Source organism: Typopeltis vanoorti, chromosome 20 (assembly GCF_054136105.1).
Source record: "Typopeltis vanoorti isolate ZY-2024b chromosome 20, IOZ_Tvanoo_1.0, whole genome shotgun sequence".
NCBI classification, from domain to species: domain Eukaryota; kingdom Metazoa; phylum Arthropoda; class Arachnida; order Uropygi; family Thelyphonidae; genus Typopeltis; species Typopeltis vanoorti.
In genome coordinates, this window is record NC_143568.1 from 43,667,770 (window position 1) to 43,688,934 (window position 21,165).

The 21,165-nt window shown below is 35.4% G+C and overlaps 1 protein-coding gene across 1 annotated transcript in view; it reads left to right on the top strand.

Annotated features, from left to right (window-relative positions):
• pont (RuvB-like helicase pontin) overlaps positions 1-21,165 on the top strand; it is a 174,024-nt gene that overhangs the window by 130,808 nt on the left and 22,051 nt on the right. The window contains exons 7-8 of the mRNA XM_090409723.1: positions 555-753; positions 4,905-5,007. Of these exons, the coding sequence (XP_090265849.1) occupies positions 555-753; positions 4,905-5,007 (302 nt within the window). The remainder of the gene's footprint in view (positions 1-554; positions 754-4,904; positions 5,008-21,165) is intronic.

Here is a 21,165-nt window from a genome sequence, read left to right on the forward strand (position 1 = left end):
TAAAAATTGCTTGAAGAGGTATATATATATATATATATATATATCTGGTCTAATAAAATATTTGGATTATCTAGTGTGCTTTAAAAAAAAAAAAAACTTGATTTGTAGATGGACAACTAAAGAATACTGTTACTGTTCTTAAATCATTTGCTAGGATCTGATTAATCACTCTGAATGCTGTTGATCTTTTATGGGATTACTTAGAAGGATGAAGATGAGTATGAAACTGCTTTCGTGTCACAATGCACAATGCTTAGCATATTATCTCAGACCGTAATTAAGACAAAAGGCTGTGTGTAACTTTCAACATTTCAGATAGACTACGTATGTTGCACTTGATATTGGATGTCACACAAAAAAATAAAATATATATATAAATAAATAAATGACCTTGAGTTTGCTCAAACTTGCTATACTTCTGTTACTCACAACAGGAAATTAAATTTCAACCTTGACTTAGTCTGCTTACCTGTTGTGTAATTTATTCTTAAGAATAACAATCTTTCTGAACACATGCTTTTCAAATTATAACATATATAATTTTATTTCTCTAGACAAACTAAGGAAAGAAATTAACAAGGTAGTCAACAAATATATTGATCAAGGAATTGCAGAATTAGTACCAGGAGTGCTGTTCATTGATGAGGTTCATATGCTGGACATTGAATGTTTTACATATCTTCATCGAGCTCTTGAGTCATCAATTGCCCCAATTGTGATTTTTGCAACTAATAGAGGAAAATGTACTGTTAGGTATGAGCTATGATTATTTTTGAAATTTTAAACGCCTCCTTTTTCACCTTTCATTAGTATCTTATGTAATTTTTCCTGAAGTTATTATTGAATCCATTCTGTTAATTTTTAGTTATTACTACAAATTTTATTTCCATGTATAGATCATGTGCGTTGATATTCATTCTGTGTTATTTTTAATTCTCATAACAAAGTTTGTGGTAATAAAATGATGTTCTGCAATGTATTTGCTTTGTTAAACAAAGTATGGCTATATTTGTGATAAACAGTTAACATGAAGTCAGTGTTGAAGAATATAAATGAAAACAGCTGATCATCATAAGAAATAAATGAAGGATCATGTCTAATGAACATATTCCATAATAAATTTACACTATAACTGGGAAGAAAGAATATTCGTTTTTTCCAGTTTGGGCAAATTTTGCCTAAATCAGTTGTGTATTCTTACTTTGTAGAGGTGTCTACAGTGTAATAGGAGAAGGAAAAAGAATACTGTTTGAGCATTTTTTGCTATTTCAGAGTGCTCTAGTTTTTGTAATAATTGAATTTAATTCAACCAGTTTAACAGCCAGTGTCTTATACCCGCCCCCCCCCTTGATTATACTGAATGATCAATTTAGATGAGGAGTTAGAGCAGCTCAAATTTTGGTCTTTATGATTCTTATATTAAGCATAGCTAGTGATTTGCTATAGTATTTCACTACCAATATCTAAAAATCCATTTCATTCTTGAAAAAAATGAAATTGATTCATGAATTTTAATACCAGGTCTAGACCTTATGATCTGTGAATCATTTCATTCTCTTTGTATCATCTTATATCATCTTTGTATCATCAACCCATACCAGGGGTGTTCAACCCGTTGATCACAGAGCGATTTTTGGTCGATCTCTTGTGTATTCCTCCTTACTTACAAATTTAATTAAAACTGAAAACATAATATTTTATTTATCATTATTTTGTATTATTTTTAATTCACTTTAAGTGTATTGCTATTGTTTATTTATTTTTCGTTAAAATTGTCAAATCAGTAATTTTCTTATGAGTCTGGGTAAATGAATTAATTTGGATCAGTGGAAGTTAAACAGTGAGCCGAGTGAATACGATTATAAGCAAAGTGTAAAAACTTGATTCTAGCTTAAATATTAAATATGCCAAAGCACGTTACATCGATTTTTTACTTAGGTTAAGTCCCATGTGAATATTGTAAAAAAATAAACTTTGTTTGTCTCAGTATAGATGATGATCGGTATATATTAGATGCTTTTGTAAATAATTCTTTTGAAGCTAACTGTATATGCTGCTTTAATAAGAATATGTTAGAGTGTTAAAAACAAAGGCAATGTTTTTAAATGGCATTAGAAAGATTGTTATTGAAACTTGTATGTATGAGAAAGGCTTGCAGACTCTAAGTGTAAACATCTCCGAAGTCAGTCAGAAAGAGTTCAAACAACTTTCCGATGGCCGGCAACTTACAATCAAAAGAAAGTGGAGGAGAACAAAAGGCGTGCCGAACTTGAAACTTAAGATGAAAGGCTCATACTGATTCTTTGGGGGTTGCCAAACTTCATGCGAAGTCTCAGAGGAGGCCTAATAAAAAGGGACTGAAGCAAGCAGAAGGGGTCCCGGTTCCAGAATTGCTGTCAGAGAGGAGGCTGCCCAGTCCAGAGGCACCATCAGAGAAACTGCCTGGATCTACGTTGCTTGAGAGAGGAGTTTCCCGCTTCCAGAAAGGAGCTTCTTGGTTTGAGACGTCGCTAGAGAGAGACTACTTCTAGGCCACAGACAAGGTTTCAAATTGCTGGAGAAAAGTTTCCAGGCCACGTTAATGTCAGACATTCATCAGTGTGTTGCGTTTTCATTACAATTTGATGAATCAAATGACTTCACTGATATTGCTCAGTTAATGGTATTTATTCGCATGGTATTTCAAGATTATTCAAGTAAAGAAGAACTTTTGAAAATTATATCATTATTGGGAAGGACTAGGGGAGAAGACATTTTTTCGGCATTTGATGAATTTGTGAAACAACACAAACTTCTGCTTTTCAAACTTGTGTCTATTACTGCTGATGGTGCTCCTGCAATGATAGGTAATAAATCAGGCTTCATTTCGTTATGTAAAAACAATGACAAATATCCAGATTTTTTAACATACCACTATATTATTCACCAACAAGTATTGCGTAGTAAAAGATTAAACACAAAAGATGTTTTGGATATTACATTTAAAATTGTAAATTCTGTTCGAGGAAAAGCCCTGCAACGGCGGTTATTTAAATTACAGGCAGATGATGATAGGGAACTTCTGTTGTACAATAATGTTCACTGGCTCAGCAGAAGTCAAACTCCTTTCATGCCATGAAACTCTTATATCGTAGTTTTCGATCTCAGAGTTTTGCAATCTGGCTGTAAAATAATAAGGGATTTTTATCCCCTTAATTTAATTAACTTTGCCAGAAAAAATAGCTGTTTGGCTTTTTATCTTAGTTATAATATATGGGCACACCTTCCTGGCAATCGTTTAGTGAAGGTATGCAAGGTCTTTTCACTTAAACTTTGATATCATCCAGTTCTATCTACTCACTGATGAGACCTCAAAAAAGGTTGAAACTGGTCTGGATAGTGACCTCTCCTTATAATATAAGGCAGTATTACATCTCCTAGGAGCTGTGTTTTACATTATGAGAAAATATCAAGGATAGTGAGGGAGCTTGCTCCACCTTTGCTTCGAGTTGCCTTGATGTTGTACTACCAGGTGTTCGCTTACACTTGGATTCGCCAATAGTTCTTTGGCATGAAACTCTTAGATCGTAGTTTTTGATCTCAGAGTTTCGCATACTGGATGTAAAATAATAAGGGATTTTTATTCCCTTAATTTAATTAACTTCTCCAGAAAAAAATAGCCGTTTGGCTTTTTATCTTATTTCTTGTATTAATTAACGATATAAAAATATTTGTTGATGAAAAAAGAGATATTTATCCACAATTGAGTGATAAAAGATGGTTGTTACACTTATCATTTTTAGTAGATTTCTGTACGAAATTAAGCAATATAAATTTAGAGTTACAAGGTAGAGATAAAAATTTAATTGACATGTTAAGTTCAATAAAAACTTTCCAACAATACTTACTCTTATTAAAGAAAAATATAAATGATCGCGAATTTAGACATCTCCCATATTTATTAAAATTTTTTGAACAAAATCAAGAAATGCATCACTATGATTTAAAAGAATTTTTTCGTGAAATAGAATTAGTTGAGGAAGAAATAAATTCAAGATTTAAAGATTTTAATAAAACTGAAATGATTGTATCTTTTATCAATAATCCATTTCAAGAAAACTTGAACATCACAAATTTCAAATAAAATTAGTGGGCTGTTTGATATAAATCAAGCTGAAGTAGAACTTGAGATAATAAACATTCAGAATAGTTTACATTTAAAATCAATAAACAATGAAGTCATTTGAAAGTATGCACATGAAAAATTCCCAATATTAACTGATATTGTGCGAAAAATTCTGTCATGTTTCGGATCGACATACTTGTCAGAATCCGCTTTTTCAAATATGACCGTCATAAAAAATCAATTAACAAACCAAATTACAAATGATCATTTGGATGATTGCCTGCTATTGGCCACTTCATATCAACTTGACTATGAAAATATTGTGAGGTTTAAACAATGCCAAATTTCACATTAACTTTTTTTTAATCAATCGGTTGTTTTTTCTAACTTTGGTTTTCCAAAATAGAGAAATATTTTATCCCAATATATTTGTTTTTTTGTTGTATTAAAATAATTAAAAGTGATAAATAAATTTCTAAATACACAAATAAAGTTTTTAGTTGTGTATTTTTTTTTAGTTGTTTATTTGTACGTAATCAGATATCATGCTGGGGGGGACGTGATCTATATAAGAGAGTAGATTGCCGAATAACTTATATATAAGAGAGTAGATCGCCAAATAACTTTTTATAGAAGAGTAGCTCGTGTAGTAAAAAAAAGGTTGAAAACCACTGACCTATACTGTATTAAGATACTCTTCCACTTCATACTGTTCTGAAACTAGCAAAAGAAAAACATTATTTTTATTATTTTATTTAGATTAAGTTAACATTGCATTGAATTTTCTCAATATTTTCAGGGGTACTGAAGATATAACATCTCCTCATGGTATTCCACTTGATCTTTTGGATCGTCTGCTAATTATTCGAACTTTGCCATATTCTAAAGAGGAAATGATACAGGTAGGAAACCAGCTTTTTTTTTTTTTAACAATTAGCTTGAAACAGTATGTATGTTGAAAAAGCAAGGCCTTTTTTTTTTTTTTCCCTGACTGTAACAAGTAAGAAATATCACAATTAAAAATATGATTTTAGAATAAACTAAGAAAAATCCCCCCCCCCCCTCCCCCATAATGTTATTGCATTTGCAAGCATGTATAAGGCAAGAAAAATGTGCTCATCAGTGATGAGCACATTTTTCTTGCTTTATACATGCTTGCAAATTTTTTGAGAATTTTTAATAGACAAGTAAAAAAATCAGAAGTTTTTGGGTTTAATTGTCAGTCATATTTACATAATTCCAGTTTGTTTCATTTTTTGTATGTTTACCTTATTCCATCTGCTGAAGTTTGCCACCCCTTACAATGCCTCTCTTGTCAATTATTACTGGTTTTTTTTTAATGGAATACGACCAGTGAGAGGATAGGATATGCACGCATCATTTATCTTTATAGCAGTTTTTCATAAACTGTGTTCCATGGGCCCAAGGACTTTGCATAAACTTGTAGGGATTCTCCAGACCATGGTCATTTATAACTTTTATTAGATCTAGTTTCTGAAGAAGAAACACCTTTAGTGAAGAGGGAAAATACTGATTTTTTTTATTATTTGTACAAAGGCACTTCCAGAAAGTAAGGTCTGTTCAGAATTTACTGCCAAGTAAATGTGGGAGAGAGAGAGAGAGAGAGAGTGTGAGTGAGGTCGCACATGCATGGTAGCATAGAGTGATGACTAATTTGCTAGCTGTTAACCATTTTACTTTCATAACGTTATATTCTTCTATAAATAATTTACAATGAGTGCGCTGGTAAAAAAAAAATCCTGCGAGGTTCGTAGTGTGATATGGTTTTTGTTGGCAGAAATTCACCAATGACTGTAAGGTTTATGGGCCTAACAGAATGAGTGACAATAAGGCTAGGCAATGGTGCTGTTTGTTTAAAGAAGGGCATATCAATGTTCACAATGAAGAGGGCAGTGACCAGCCAAATGTGTGGTGACATGATTTGGTGGAAAGAGTGAACACAAAAATTCATGAGAATTGTCGTTTCACAATTATGGAACTTTCTTTTGAAGTCTTGGAAGTTTCATGCTCAGTCATTCATGAAATTGTGACAGCTTGGGGTATAAGAAATTGTGTGCTTGGTGGGTCCCAAAAATGCTGACCAATAAAACGAGTGGAATTAGCTCAAAAAATATTTGGAGCATTACGAAAATAAAGAAGAACTTTTTTCTCACATCATGACTGGTGACAAAACATGGATTTCATACATAAACATGGTCAAAACAACAATCAATGCAGTGGTGCCATTCATCATTTCAAAAAGCAAAAAATTTCAAATAGACAGTCAGTCAAAAAAAAATTATGGTGATTTTCTTCAGTGAGGAACCACAATTAATGCTGAAGAAACTCAGACGAGCAATTCAGAACAAAAAGAAAGAATACTGCTATCAGAGTTTGTGTTTTTGGATAACAACATAGAGTTCACATTGCAGCAAAACTGTCCATCAAATTCAGAAGTTTGGGTGGGAACTTTTTGGATACCCACCCTGCAGCCTCGACCTTGTGCCAATGACCACCTCTTGCTCCTGCATATGAAGCAGTGGCTCCCATCTCAATGCTTTGAAGGAGACGAAGAACTGAAGAACAGCAAGGTGATGTGGTTGAAATCACTGGGCAGCCTTTTTTTATGCATGTATAAAGAAGCTGGTGCCAAGATACCAAAAATGTTTTGAAGTCAATGGTGACTATGTGGAAAAATATTTTAGCATATAATAAAACTTTTTTTTCTTCTCTATCAGTTTTTTTAAATTCTTGATCAGACCTCACTGTCTGGATGTGCCTCATAATATTAGCATCATATGCTTTCTTCAGGTAATGGGTTCATTGTCATAATCCATCATCATCATCAAATTCCTGCCATGTGCCCTCAAAGGGTGTACAGGATATGATAGTACTACATGAAAAATTTACATCATTACTAATTTCCTATCTACAATTTTCCTCCAAATCAGTCTGTTCTTGTCAAGTAACAGACTCCAACATTATCAGATCTTATATTTCTATCGTGTAAGGCATTGGTCTTCCTCTGGATCTGTTCCTGCTAATTTGGCAGAGAACACTTGTATTGCTAATCTTTCCTCTCCCATTCTGTTTTAAGTGGCCATACCACTTGAGATATTTTTGTATGTCTGACAATCATTTCCTACTCTGCTATTTAGATCCCCAACAAGGACTAACTTTTCCTTTTTCCTTGTGTCATTTGCTTTCTCTAAAGCCTCAAAAAAATTCCTCCACTTCTACTTTAGTAGAACCTTCTGTGGGACCATAGGCACAAATGAGTCTCATTGTCTTGTTCTCCCATTCTGATATTTGCCCACATCACTCTGCTTGAGACTGCCTGCCATTCAAGAAGATTAGCCTCATATTTAGTGTTGAATACTATGGCTACTCCTTCTTTTCCTTGATTGTCATTGCCTGAATATAACATTTTGTATTTATTGCTTAGAAGGCTAGTCCCCTGGTACTTATCTAATTCCTCAGCTAGCTCCATTTCTTTGCCATTCAGGCTTCTTGTGTTGATAGTACTGATCTTTAACTCTGGTGATGTTGAGGTGGAGTATGTTTTAAGATTTGTTCCAGCAACTGACTTTTTGCTGTTTGCCCTGGTTCCCTAGTGAAAACAATGGGGGCCTTGTTTATCTGGGCGACACCCCTGCCAGCATGAAATTCTGTCATGTTGTACCAACATTTATGTTTTGGTTTAAGCCGATATGAATACAATTTGTTCAGCTAAATTCCAAATTGCTAGCACATCCTCGTTTGTTCTGTATCCAGGTAGATACCTAACAGAGTGTACCACGAGAAGGTGAGGATTGGACATTAGATCAGAAGCCCTGGTCAGTTCTCCGCATTCCTTTAAAGGCTACATGTAGGTCTCCTCTCAGTTATACAACTTTGGCCCTTGAGCACCCCTATTGTCGTAATCCCTTTCTGACAATTTTTATGACTTTATAAAATTTTCATAATTGTTCTGCAAAAAAAGAAATATTTGTCCATGGATTTAATAAAGTTTAAGGTTTGTGTTTCAGAGAGCACTCCTTCATACAAGGTAATCAATGAATGATGATGGCAATATAAAATAGACACATGCACACACACCAAGCAGTGGTAACTAGTTTCTTACCCATTGATGGAATATGCAGAATTTGACTGTTAATAGTGGATAATAAAAGTTTGAAGTTAAGAATGAAATAATTCTTTTCCTAAAATATTTCTTTAATACAGTCTAACCTCTAAATGTTTTTAGATCTTTTCTGAGTTGTTTCTATGTCATAAGACATCACTGGCCTCATCCATCTGACAAGTGTTTTGGGGTTAAAGCAAAATTTAGAAATGTGTAGACCCGAGAGTTTTATTTTATTGAATAATGAAGACTTTGACATTCGTTATCATTATATAGCCAAATGAAACATAAAAGTTTCAAATTTTGCCAGAGGGTTGTTTGAGAATAAACCTTTGGCATATGAATTGGTTTTGCACTCCTTAAAGACATGAACCCCATTTAGGATCCCATATAATCACTTTTTATTAATGCACTGATTAGGTTTCACTGATCTGATAGCTGCTTCAAACTGTTGGTTCTCATCAGAGACCAGGTAGAAACCTAAGGTGACACGAATCCTCATTACATAATATCCAACCAAATTGAAGCCGTTTAGTCTCTATATTTGAATATTATTATATTGATTTTTTTGTGAAACTGAATGTTTTCAAAGTTTATCAAGAGACGAAATTGATCTTTTTCCATAAAACTGATTAGACATAGAAGCATTAGAAGTAAAAACATATCGAAAAATAGTATGATTGATTAATATAAAATGCATTGATTTTTTTTCTAAAAACAGACTGATAAACTCCTTAATATATAAGTAGTTATATGTTGTAAAAATTAGTGTTAACAAAAGTTTATAAATTGACTAAATCTGGAATTCTTGGGGCTAATGTGTATTAGGTACACTCACTTGAGAATCAGACTAGTCATATATTTGCCTCTCTTGCCAATGCAAAATTTTTGAGCTCTGAGCATGTAAATCATACTGGTTGCCCTATAAATTCATATTCATATCAACGTGCTTTGTTTATTTGGTTCATACTGTGATAAAGCCTTCCTTGTTAAACATTTTGACATAAATGTTTAACAAGGAAGGATAAATGTTTAATCAATCTTTCCTTTTAGAATGTATTTTTATATGTATCCTATTTATCACCTCTGCTGTCAATTGTCATGTTCTTTTCCATATCTCCTAGTGAATTTTGTCTGTGATTACTGCTACTGCTATCTCTGTGTATGCATATTGTATAATGGCTTTAGACACTGTGCAGTTTTAACAGTGTTTTGTATTTAGATCAGTATGTAATTTAGTAGGGTTTTTAAATCTGTTATTGGTTTAAATACAGGCACACTATCGATTTATCAGCAACGGATGGTCCAGACAGAATTATGATAGCACATGTGAAATTTCCTTAACTTGCCTACCCCATAGATGTCGCTGCATGTGCATTCACTAGCATAGTTATTTATATCTGCACTTAATGGTGATATCATGATTTTGGATTATTTTTGGCTTATTTTGCTTATATTTAACCATAGCTGGAGTTTTTAAGCGGTTCACAGTTGTGGCGTCAAGCATAAGCTTATGTTCGTACCCACTTGCACTGTCATTTATAATCTTTTTTTTATTTAATCACTTAATTCACATTTAATTTATATTGAATATTTAAGTTTCCAGAGTCCATGGTGGAAAAGGTTCCTTAAAAGAAAAAAATTCAAGAAGCTTTCAGAAGTGAGCTGTAGACTCCAATATACAAATATTATTAATGAAAAAGTATCTTTGAAAATGAGCCGCACCATAGAGACTGGATGACTCAGTCTGAAGAAAACATTGGTTTAGCCATGGGAATCCTTTGAAAAGAATATTACTATTACTATTACTATTATTACGGGCAACTCCAGGGAGTCATTAGACTCATCGAGGGAGGCCCCAAATCATATTCATCACAACTATCTGACATTCATACAGTATCTATCATACCTCGCCTTAAACTCATTCACTGTCACAGCATCCACTACTGACTCAGGGAGCGCATTCCACTCATTCACTACTCTAAGAGTAAAGAACCCAGCTCTAACACCTTTACTAACCACACTTTTGCCCAGTTTCCATGGATGTCCCCTAGTCCTCCCACAACCAGCCCTGTTCTCAAAAATATCTTCTGAATTAATTTTATAGAAATCCTTCAGTAATTTGAATGTCTCAATCATATCTCCCCTCCTCCGCCTATCAACCAATTTTTGCAACCCTCAAATCCTCAACCTGTTCTCATACGGTTCATTCCACAGACCTGCTATCATCTTGGTCACTCGCATCTGGATCCTCTCCACCTCCTCCCCATCAAGAAGAAACCTAGGTGACCAAATCTGAGCACAGTAGTCTAGATGGGGTCTTATCAAGGCTCGATAGAGAGGAACAATAACCTGCTTGTCTCTGCTTGTCAACGTATTCTTCAGCAACCAAGTGATTTGATGAGCTATTTTGGTCACTTTTGCAATGTGTCCCCTAAATTTCAATTCCTTATCCACCAACACTCCTAAATCTCGTGCCTCATCAATTTCCTGGAGCAGGGTTCCACCAATGCAGTAAACTGCCGCCAATCTTTTCATCCCAAAATGCATAACCTTACATTTTGCCACATTAAACTGACATCCATTCTCCTTAGCCCAGACCTCCAATCTATCCAAATCATCCTGCAAAATTTTGACGTCATCTGCATTCACTATTGCCCTACCCAACTTCGCATCATCCGCAAACAAATGTACTGTTCCTCTCAGATCATTTCCTATATCATTTATGAACAAATTAAACAGCAGTGGTCCAAGAACAGATCCTTGTGGCACACCACTAGTCACAGGCCGTCTTGTGGACTCTACTCCCGAGTAAACCACTCTCTGATATCTCTCCGTCAACCACCCTCCTATCCATCTCACCAACCCTATGTCCATTCCCATATGCTGCAATTTACTGATTAGAATTCCATGTGGAATCCTGTCAAAGGCCTTGGCAAGGTCCAGTAGAATCACCGTAAACCCATTACCCTTATCCAGTTCAGCCGTCACTGTGTTATAATACGTGAGCAAGTTACTGAGGCATGACCTACCCTTCACAAAACCATGCTGTCCCCGATACAGTATCCGATTTTCTTCTATCCAATCTTGTATTTTCCTCTTGACTATTTTCTCTAAGACCTTGACAATGATTCCTGATATGCTAATCGGTCGGTAATTTACAACAGCAGTCTTGGAACCACCTTTATGCAGTGGAACTATTTTCCCCTCTTTCCACCCGCTCGGGACTAACCCAGACCCGAGACTCAAATTAAACAAAATGGTCAAGGGTACTGACAATTCTTTAGCTGCTTCTCGTACAACACGAGCTGGTATACCATCCAATCCCACAGATGTATTGACATTGAGGTTATGCAATAGACTACTCACCTCCACTTCATTAACCACAATTCCCGTATAATCTACTGGTTTATTCGTTTCTGCAATGTCACCACCTGGATGATATACTTTTGCAAAGTGCTCACTCAGTAACTCAACTATCTCAACTGATTCAGTTACCTCCCTACCATCGGCATTCTTTAAAATCAATCTGCCATGTACATTTTTTCTTTTACTTGCTACATATCTAAAAAACTGTTTAGGATTCTCTTTAGCCTGCATGGCCAATGTTCTTTTGTAATCCTTTTTTGCTTTTCTTACCACACTCGTCACCCTTCTGGCCTGCGCTTTATACCGTTCATGTGCCTGCCGGTCACCCTTCTCCTTAAATTCCCTCCATAGTTGTTTCTTTTTTTGCAACTCAAGCTTAATGGTGTTATTCATCCATTTAACCCCTACTTGATTTATTATTCGGACTCTAGGTATACAGTCAGCCATTGCTTCATGCAAGCACTTCTTAACTACCTCCCATGCACTATCAACTTCTAGTCCTTGCAGTTGTACATGCCATGGCACTGAATCAATCAAACTCCTAAGCTTGTCATACTTTCCCGCCCGATAATTCCACATGTACCCTGTCTTAATTGAAAATTCTACACCTTTAGCCACCTCCCAAGTTAAGACCCTATGATCACTCTCACCGATTGGTGGCAATGTGGTCATATTTGTTACAGCCAAATCCTCAGATGTAATTACTAGGTCAAGCACTCTCTGACCCCTAGTATTTTCCATTACATGCTGTCGCAGATAGTTATCCCTTAATAACCGCATAAAATCCAGTTCCTTCCTCCCGTGTGTCCTCTCCTCACTCCAATCAATGCGACCATAGTTGAAATCTCCCATAATAATCACCCTCCTTCCACCCATTTCTTCTATTTGCTTGTGCATACTGTCACCACCATCTTTTCCATCACCTGGTCTATAGCAGCACCCAATTGTATATTTAGTTCTGCTAGCCACAATCTCACACCAAATGGCCTCAAATGTGCTCTTTTCTCTATCCTGCAATTCAACTTCTATTCTCCTTGGCTGGAGCTCATCAGCTATCATCAACAATACTCCTCCCCCCATTTTATTCTCTCTGTCATTCCTGAACACACTATACCCATCACATTCAATCCCACTAGTTATATCATCTACAGTCAGCCATGTTTCACTAATACCTATAACCTGTGGTCTGGAAGTGCCAACCATGGCCAAAAACTCTTCCTTCTTGTTCCTAATACTCCTAGTATTAGTGTACATGAATTTAAGACCCCCAATATTGAAGATAAATACAGGTAACCCTCGTATAACGTGGCCGTTAGGCTCCATAGAAATGCCGTGTTATGCGAGACTCGGATTACATAGAAAAAGTAGGGTTAGGTTCCGAAATCGTTTTCCCAACAAAAATATATTTTTATTTAATTCTTGTAATTCATGTAAGTTAAGATAACATAAACTATAAAACAAATATATAGTATAAACTTATAAAATTACAAATTGTACATAAACTTCATTGCACATAATGACATGCATATTTCAGTCGTCATCACTGTCTTCAAAATGAACATTTCGTAGATGTTCTTTATTTACGAGCGGCCAGAAGTCGTCATCACTTTTGTATAATTATACAAATGAGAATGTATATTTTATTTTGTATAATTATACAATGAGAATTATACAATTTGTATAATTCTCATTGCATACTTAGGCTGGTTTAATTATCAAGAAGTCAGTAATAAGACCTTGCTTACCACTATGCTGCAATTTTTTTATTAAGTTCATAATATGGAGCTAAACAAATATCCAGTTGTCTCATGAATTTTCCGGAGCCCTCTGTTCTGTAGTCATTATCCGTAAAATAGCTTTCTAACTTTCTTGCGAAGTCCAATCCTTCTGCTAATTTCTTTAAACTGAATTTTTTAATGGATTCATCACAATCAGAATCTTCGACAGAACCTTCCCCGCCATTTGGTTCGACGTTATCTATTAATTGTACCAGTTCCTCATTTAAATCTATTTCCCCATCAATTAATTCACTAATTTCATTTTCAACCATATCGCAAAAAGCCCTCTGTGGCCATTACTATAGAAATTTTTTTTATATAAAAAAAGCATTACATATTGTATGTAACTCAGAAGAAAATAAAGTGCTCAGCTTGAAAAGATTAACGCACTTATGATTTTTAATACACTTTCATGGCAAAAAAATGAAGACAACTTTCAACAATAATTAACACTTTACACAGTAAACAGTTGACCTACACGTGTGCTAAAGGATATTTCCCTTAAAATTCGCTACTTATAACTACATGTGCGATACGGGCAGACACAAATTTAACGAAGATAAAATTTCATTTGCAGACCATGTTATATCGAAACTGCGTTGTATAAGTACCACAATATGCGAGGGTTGCTACAATTTGTAGACCGCGTTATAGCAAAACTGCATTGTATAAGTACCACGTTATACGAGGGTTACCTGTATTATAAATATAACAAAATGTTAGATGCTATAGAATAAAAGCTTAGATATGCTGTAATAGGGATCAGATGATAAAGATAAATAAATTGAAGATGAGAATGTTCTATATGTCTGGCATTTTTTTTTTTTTTTGAAAAATTAAATGAAATGATTATTGATAGTGGAAGAAATATCTAAGAGCAATGCACTTGAATACATTTTAGTATTGGATACATGAAAAGCTTTCAGAAATGTGTAAAGGCAGCTGGAATAAATCAAATACATAGGTATAAAAGTTGTATACTGGTTATTCATAATTCTGCAGATCAAATTCTGGATGAGCAGAGTAGAAATTTCATGGCATGCATCTTTATGAAGGAAAATAAAACAATATGAAAATTGCAGAAATTTCATACTGAGCACTCAAGCAAAATTTATAACTGTTCAGTTATAAGTATAACTGAACAGGCTAAGAAATTATGAAAGAGAAGAGACACTTGAGGAAAAACAAGTGTATTGAGATCAAATTGAGCCTCTCAGGATTAGAATTTTGCTTTAAGACAAATAATCAAGAAAACATGGTCATGTAACAAGGATCAGTGCTTTATTTTTGTTTTGTAGATTTGGAAAAAACATATAAGGTACTAAGAAAGAACCTGTTCAAAACAATTATGAAATTAAATTATGTAATATTTAATGTGGTCTGTAATTGAATGAATAATTAGAATTGAAGGATGTACAAAAAGATTTTTGAAGTGAAATCAGGTATGTGACAGTATGATCACATTATGAAGGAAACTTGCATTAAACCTGTTATTGAAATTTGGAGATATTAAACTTGGATTTCTGCAGATGTCGATCATCAGTTCTCCTTAAAGGGATCTACAGGACACTTATAATTAACACAGTACAACTATAATTAATTTTATAAATTAGCTTCCTATCAAATTTTTCTGAAATTGATCTATTATTTGTCCATTCTCCAGTATTCTGAAATCTAACATTTAAATTTTCTGTTCCTCTAGTTCTTCATTTCTTCTGGGCCTTTTTCTTAATATCCTGGTATTCGGTACCTATTTTGCTAAATTTTCCTCGTCCTTTGATTGTGACTATATTGCTTTAGATTAGGTTGTCCTGCATGCTTTTGAATATGATTATGTCAACTGCCATCTGTTCATCTCCCTAATTTTCTCAAAACTGTGATATCTGATGTTTCGTAGTCTTTGATTAGCTGACCTTTTTCTAACCCAACTCTCAAATCCTTCAGCACTGTCTTTTATGCTGCTAGTTAAATGTTTTGGATTATTTCTGTCTTATTCTGGTAGAAAATCTATAAACAAAATGTGCCACTATGTCCCATTATAAATGGCATTGATTCACCACATACAAATTAGCCAAACATGTAGCCAAAGTGATCTCACAATATACTGACAACACTCTTTCTCACATATGCACTAATGTCCCACTTACAAGACCCCTTAGACATTTTCTAAGCTATACTTCCTCCTAATATCTCAACCCTGTTTCAGTTCACCATGAACTTGGGCTATTTCATTTGGCAAGGAAATTTTTTCAGCACTTTCTCCATCCCTACTTTCTGGAGACCTTTGAAGTTGAAAGCCTTAAACGCTCTCCTACATAAATTTACTGTTTGGCTATGTTACATAAATGATGTGTTTTCTTCTTTGTCACATGGTCTGGATACTCTTAGAAAATTCTTAACAATCAACATCCCGGGATCCAGTTCACCTTAGAAAAGGAAAACAAGTCTTCTCTTCCTAGACACTGATTACATGCCAGCGAGATGGATCCCTGGCATTCTCCATGTACAAAAACTCACATATTGGTAAATATATTCACCACCAGTCGCACTCCCCCCTCAGTCCGAACAGTATGGGATTATACAAACCCTATATAACAGGGTTAAACTTGACCACATTCTCAACACTTTCTTAGCCAATGGCTACAATTCCCAAAAAATCAAAAAAATATTAAAACCCTGTAACCACAACTCCTTCTGCTCCATTTCAGAACAGAGATTACTCAAGATCTATCACCATTCTATATATTCTGAGCACATCCAAAAAATTGACAAAAATCCTAAAGAAAAACAACCTTACAACCACTTACTGACCACATAACAAATTAGCACCCCTTATCTGCTCCACCAAAGACCAGCCACATTCCTTAGATGTATTAGGTTAGGTCCCTTGCAGCTGCAAACTGTTCTAATACTGCCAAACAGGCAGGACTCGTATCAGCCAGTATCAGAATTTCTGAACACGTACTACATCCAGTGAACACATGGATCATCACATATGACTCTGAACGTGCTTACCATGCTCTGGACACCCACCACATCTGGAAGAAGACCATTCTATTGCACTGTAGCAAATACAAATATGAGAGGCTATTCCTGCAATCTGTCTCAGGAGGTTTGGAAAGTATCTCAGCCCTGAGATATACTTTCGAAACCTCAAAAAATTTGGGTGCATGAAATTGCTCCAAATTTGGGAAGCATTCATCCTCATATCTTCAGCCTGTAGTAGGAATCCATTTAGGACAACTTTAGTAGACTTTCTTCAGCTTCATTTACCCAGTGTTTATGTGCACCTATCATTGTTCTGTGATTCCTGTTGATGGCAATTTAATGTAGCTGAAATATCAGAAGTATTAATTAAGGCTGCAATTATTATTATTATTACACCTTTCATGGAGTCAGCAGACACTTCATGGGATGTTCATTCAAATAACATTTATCATACTAAGTCTTGAAATCCTTAACACTCCTTGCATTAACAACACATTCTAGTAATGCATTCCATTCACTTACAGTTCTCCATGTAAAAAATCTACTTATCATACCCCTCCCCTTCACCGTGGCCTCTAGTTATTATTATTATTATTATTTCTTGACATCTCCAAAATGTCAAAAGACTCATCAAGGGAGGGCACCTACTCTACAAATCTCCATCCATCACTTAATTCACCAACTACACCTATCATGATCATCTACACCAGTGCCAGGGAGGTCTTCCCTTCTCACCGTCTGCTCTTTTTATAATCCTCTCTGGATTAATCGAATAAAATCCCCTCACTAACTTAAACATCTTTATCATATCACCTGTCTGTCCACCAAACTCTGCAATCCACATTTCTTCAACCTCTCCCCATAGCCAACATTCCAGAGTCCTGGTATTGTCTTAGTCACTCATCTCTGAACCCTCTCCAATGTTTCCACATCATATTGAAAAACCAGGTGACTAAATCTGAGCACAGTAGTCCAAGTGTGGTCTGACCAGGGCTTTATACAGTGGCACAACCACTTCCTTATCCCTATATGTTAGAACATATGTTATGATGTGCAGTCTTCGCAATTCTCACAATATGCCCTCTAAACTTCAGTCTACTGTCAACCATTACTCTCGAATTTCATTCACTTTCTGCTGTACATATAAAACTTGAAATCAGTTCAAATTGCATTTGAGATTTTCGTTTATAATGAAGACAGTTCACAAATGCTAATTTTACAAATAAAATTTTGCTGAAAACGTTGCAGCTAATATGCCACATAATCTTTGAAAATGACAGAGAGTAAGTTCTGGCAGTCAGTGCAACACATACTGAACACTGCCAGTGTGAATGTATTAAAATATCAAATTTTATTAAAGTAAATGGCATAATAAATAATATATTTAAGCCATCCCTGGTACAAAAATTTCAGAATCAGACTATACAATCGTTTGTCTAAGCCAACTTTATTATATGGAAGTGAAATATAGACCAAAAAAAAAAGAACGATGAAAAGCAAATTGTCTACGCGGTTAGTCTAGTGGCTGTGTGCTTTGCAACCATATGCCTGGGGAAGGAGTGTCCTAGGTTCGATTCCTGTTGGTGACGTGAGGAGCTGAAGGATCTTCCTCAGCCATAGCCAAGTTAGTCGGTCTTGGGCATGGACAGTAGGGTTTTTCCCCAGTTTATCCTGGAGTTTTTCATTCTGCAAAGCAGGCAAACCGGCCTTGAGAACTCAACACTACGGACATAGGATAACCGGGGCGTAAGGCTGACCACCTTATCCTGTGAACGGTTTGAGGTCGATGATTAATAATAAACCCTCGACACCGCAAGGTAAAAGAGGAGAAAAAGGAAGATGAGATGAGTCCATGGTGCTTTAAGACATGGGAGAGGTATAATTAGTGAATAAAAGGATGAATTACTGATGAATTGTTAATATGTGACCTCAGTTGGTCTGGTAGAACAGCTAATTCGGCAAGGTTCTGGAACCAAGATTGTCCCAAAATCAGTGGTATATCAATAGTACATATTGAGTCTGTCTTCTAATTCAGATAGCTTGTTATAACATGGTGTAACACAACAAATAGAATGTAAATCAGAAAGCTTTGGTCTTCGTTATTGTCTCCAGAGATAAATATTGTCTCTAGTGCTCAAACATTTAAACTTTGTAGTGCTTGTGAGAAGCCTATGGAAGAACACTCAAAAAAGAAACTCTGTACATTAAATAATACATCACTAAGTTAGGGCACACTCTTCATATGCTTCTGATTAATACCAGAAACTCTTCAAAATATCTATCAAAAAACATCAGGTGATGTTTTTTGATCTGAATATGATCTGAACGCAATTTGAATATGAACCATCTATTAAATACCATAGCATTCATCTGGAAATTTGTTGTAGTAATGTACAGCAACAGACTTAGGCTACATTGCACATGGAGATATGCAGCAATTAAGAGCAGAAGCAGTAGAAAGGACATTGTGCATAACTATTGTTCTATATTATGATTAGTCCTAATAACCCCTCCACATGGAGCACCTACCTGTTCATGGTACTGACCCTTTTCGTTCTTCTTTTTCTTTGCTTTTCTTCCTATATTCTTCACTATACTTCTCCTGAGTCTTTTTTTACTATCCTCTTTTCCACATCACCATCACTGGGATCCAATGCCCTGCCTCTGTATTTGCAATGTGGTACGCCCTAGGGACATCTGGAAAGGAGGGTCCTAGTTGTCTTGGAGTACTGTGGCCTCTGCTTCAGCAAGACAGTCTTGGATGTCCCAGTCAGGATCAATCAGCTAGTGGGCTTTGCTTGCAAGTGTCAGCAGTGTTGCAATAGGTCTTCACACCATGGTCCAGGGAAGAGGCTCGAGGCTTGCTGTGGTTCAGCTATAGCATCCAAGATAGTCACGACATTCCACTCCTGAGCGTGGGCATTGATGTGTAGCTCCGTGGTGGGTGGGGAGCTCTGGTGCATCAAACAAAAAAATTTCTTTAGCATGAACCCTTCATCCTCAAATATTTCAGTGTCCCTAACAGGGTCCTGACCAAGTATTGATACTGTAGATACATCATTTGATAACAGAAGTAAGAAACAAAAGACACAATAGCATTATAAATGTACAGTATTTCTGATCATTCATGCAACATGTAAAAAGACAATAGGGAAAAAATTACCCATCTTTATTCAAAAGAGTTTAGAAGGACTGTCAGGATCCCCAAAAACAGTCAACCCACGTTCTGGTGATATCCTTGTGGAAACATCTAGTCATCAACACTCAGAAAAATTATTAAAGTCTACATTAATGGGTGGAATACCAATTATAGTGTCATCTCATAAAACACTAAACTCTTCTGTAGGAGTGAAATCAGAATGGGATCTCCTTGATGTTCCAGATGAGGAGATATGTTCAGAGCTTAAAGATAGATACTGATGGGTATGAACTGCATCCTTATAGATAGGAATTGTCACTTTGTTCTGATCAGAAACATCATCCTTACTTGTGGAACACCTAAACCTCCAACATCTGGGCATGTCAAAAGTGCTGGTCATTTCTCTGTCACCTTAGTTCTCTGTAATAGTAAAGACATGATGACAAATCTTGCTCTGCAAAGAAAGCTAAACATGCCAACTGTCAGGGAGATCATCCAGCTTACTGTCCTGCATGTCAGAAGTGGAAGGATGAGAAATAAATACAAAATATATCATATCAGGGCACCAAAAAGAAGTTAGTCACCACACACTTCGTGAAAAAGCTTATGACACAGCCTTGAGATATAGCATATTAAGCAACCTCTATAATCTTGTGGAGGGGACATCCTGTTTTTATTTAAAACTTTCTGTCCAGCCGAGTCTTTCAAGTCCGAGTGAAAAGCATGTTATCTTGCCCATATCATCAAAAACAGGGTGTTCCTCAAGGCTCTATCTTAAGTATCACACTCTTTGCTATTAAAGATGTCAATGAATTCACAATTTACTACACTCCTGCAATATGAGGGTAATTGAAAGACAACATCAATAAGCAACTGATTGTGTGTCTCTTCTTGGGATCTTAGTAATGAGTTCAGGTTTACAGTAGAAAAAATTGTCAGTGTACATTTCTGCTGAAAATGTATCCTTTCACTCAGATCCTGATTTAAGAATGGGACAAAGTATTATTCCAATAGCATGAATGGCCAAGTTCTTGGGACTCATCTATAATAGAAAGCTTACATTCCTTACATACATTCATCAACTTAGGGACAAGTATAAATAAGCATTGAATTGTTACCATTCTGTATTTCTTTCTGTTATGTATCTCTCAACCCTGCTTTGTCTTTGTTGTTCTTTACTTAAACTTCATGAACTGTCATGAATGGTTGACTGCCACCATTTATTTATTTCTACTAGATCTTATGTTCTCACACTCAATAGTCTAACAAATTTATTTGTTTTATGACTGTGCCAGTTAGACTATGTATTGAATGCAAGATTATAAGATTTTAACTAAAGACAAATCAGATATTGTTAGCATTCCCCACTTATGTTAATCGTTACCTTTAATTAGTCATGGTTTGATTATTGATCACGTCAACTTTATCTTATGCAGGTTCAAAATTTTCAGGATAGTGCATTGACATAATCAATCAAATGTGTTGTTCACAAACCATTTAAATTAAATCAAAAAGGAATATTTACACAGTCTGATCAACATTAACCTGTATACAGGAAAACCTTGCTTAACGTGATTAATTAATCCAGTTAATGCACCTTAAGCGAATACAATAAGCATTAGGAATAATTATAATTCATCCATCAGTTAGCATAAATTTGAAA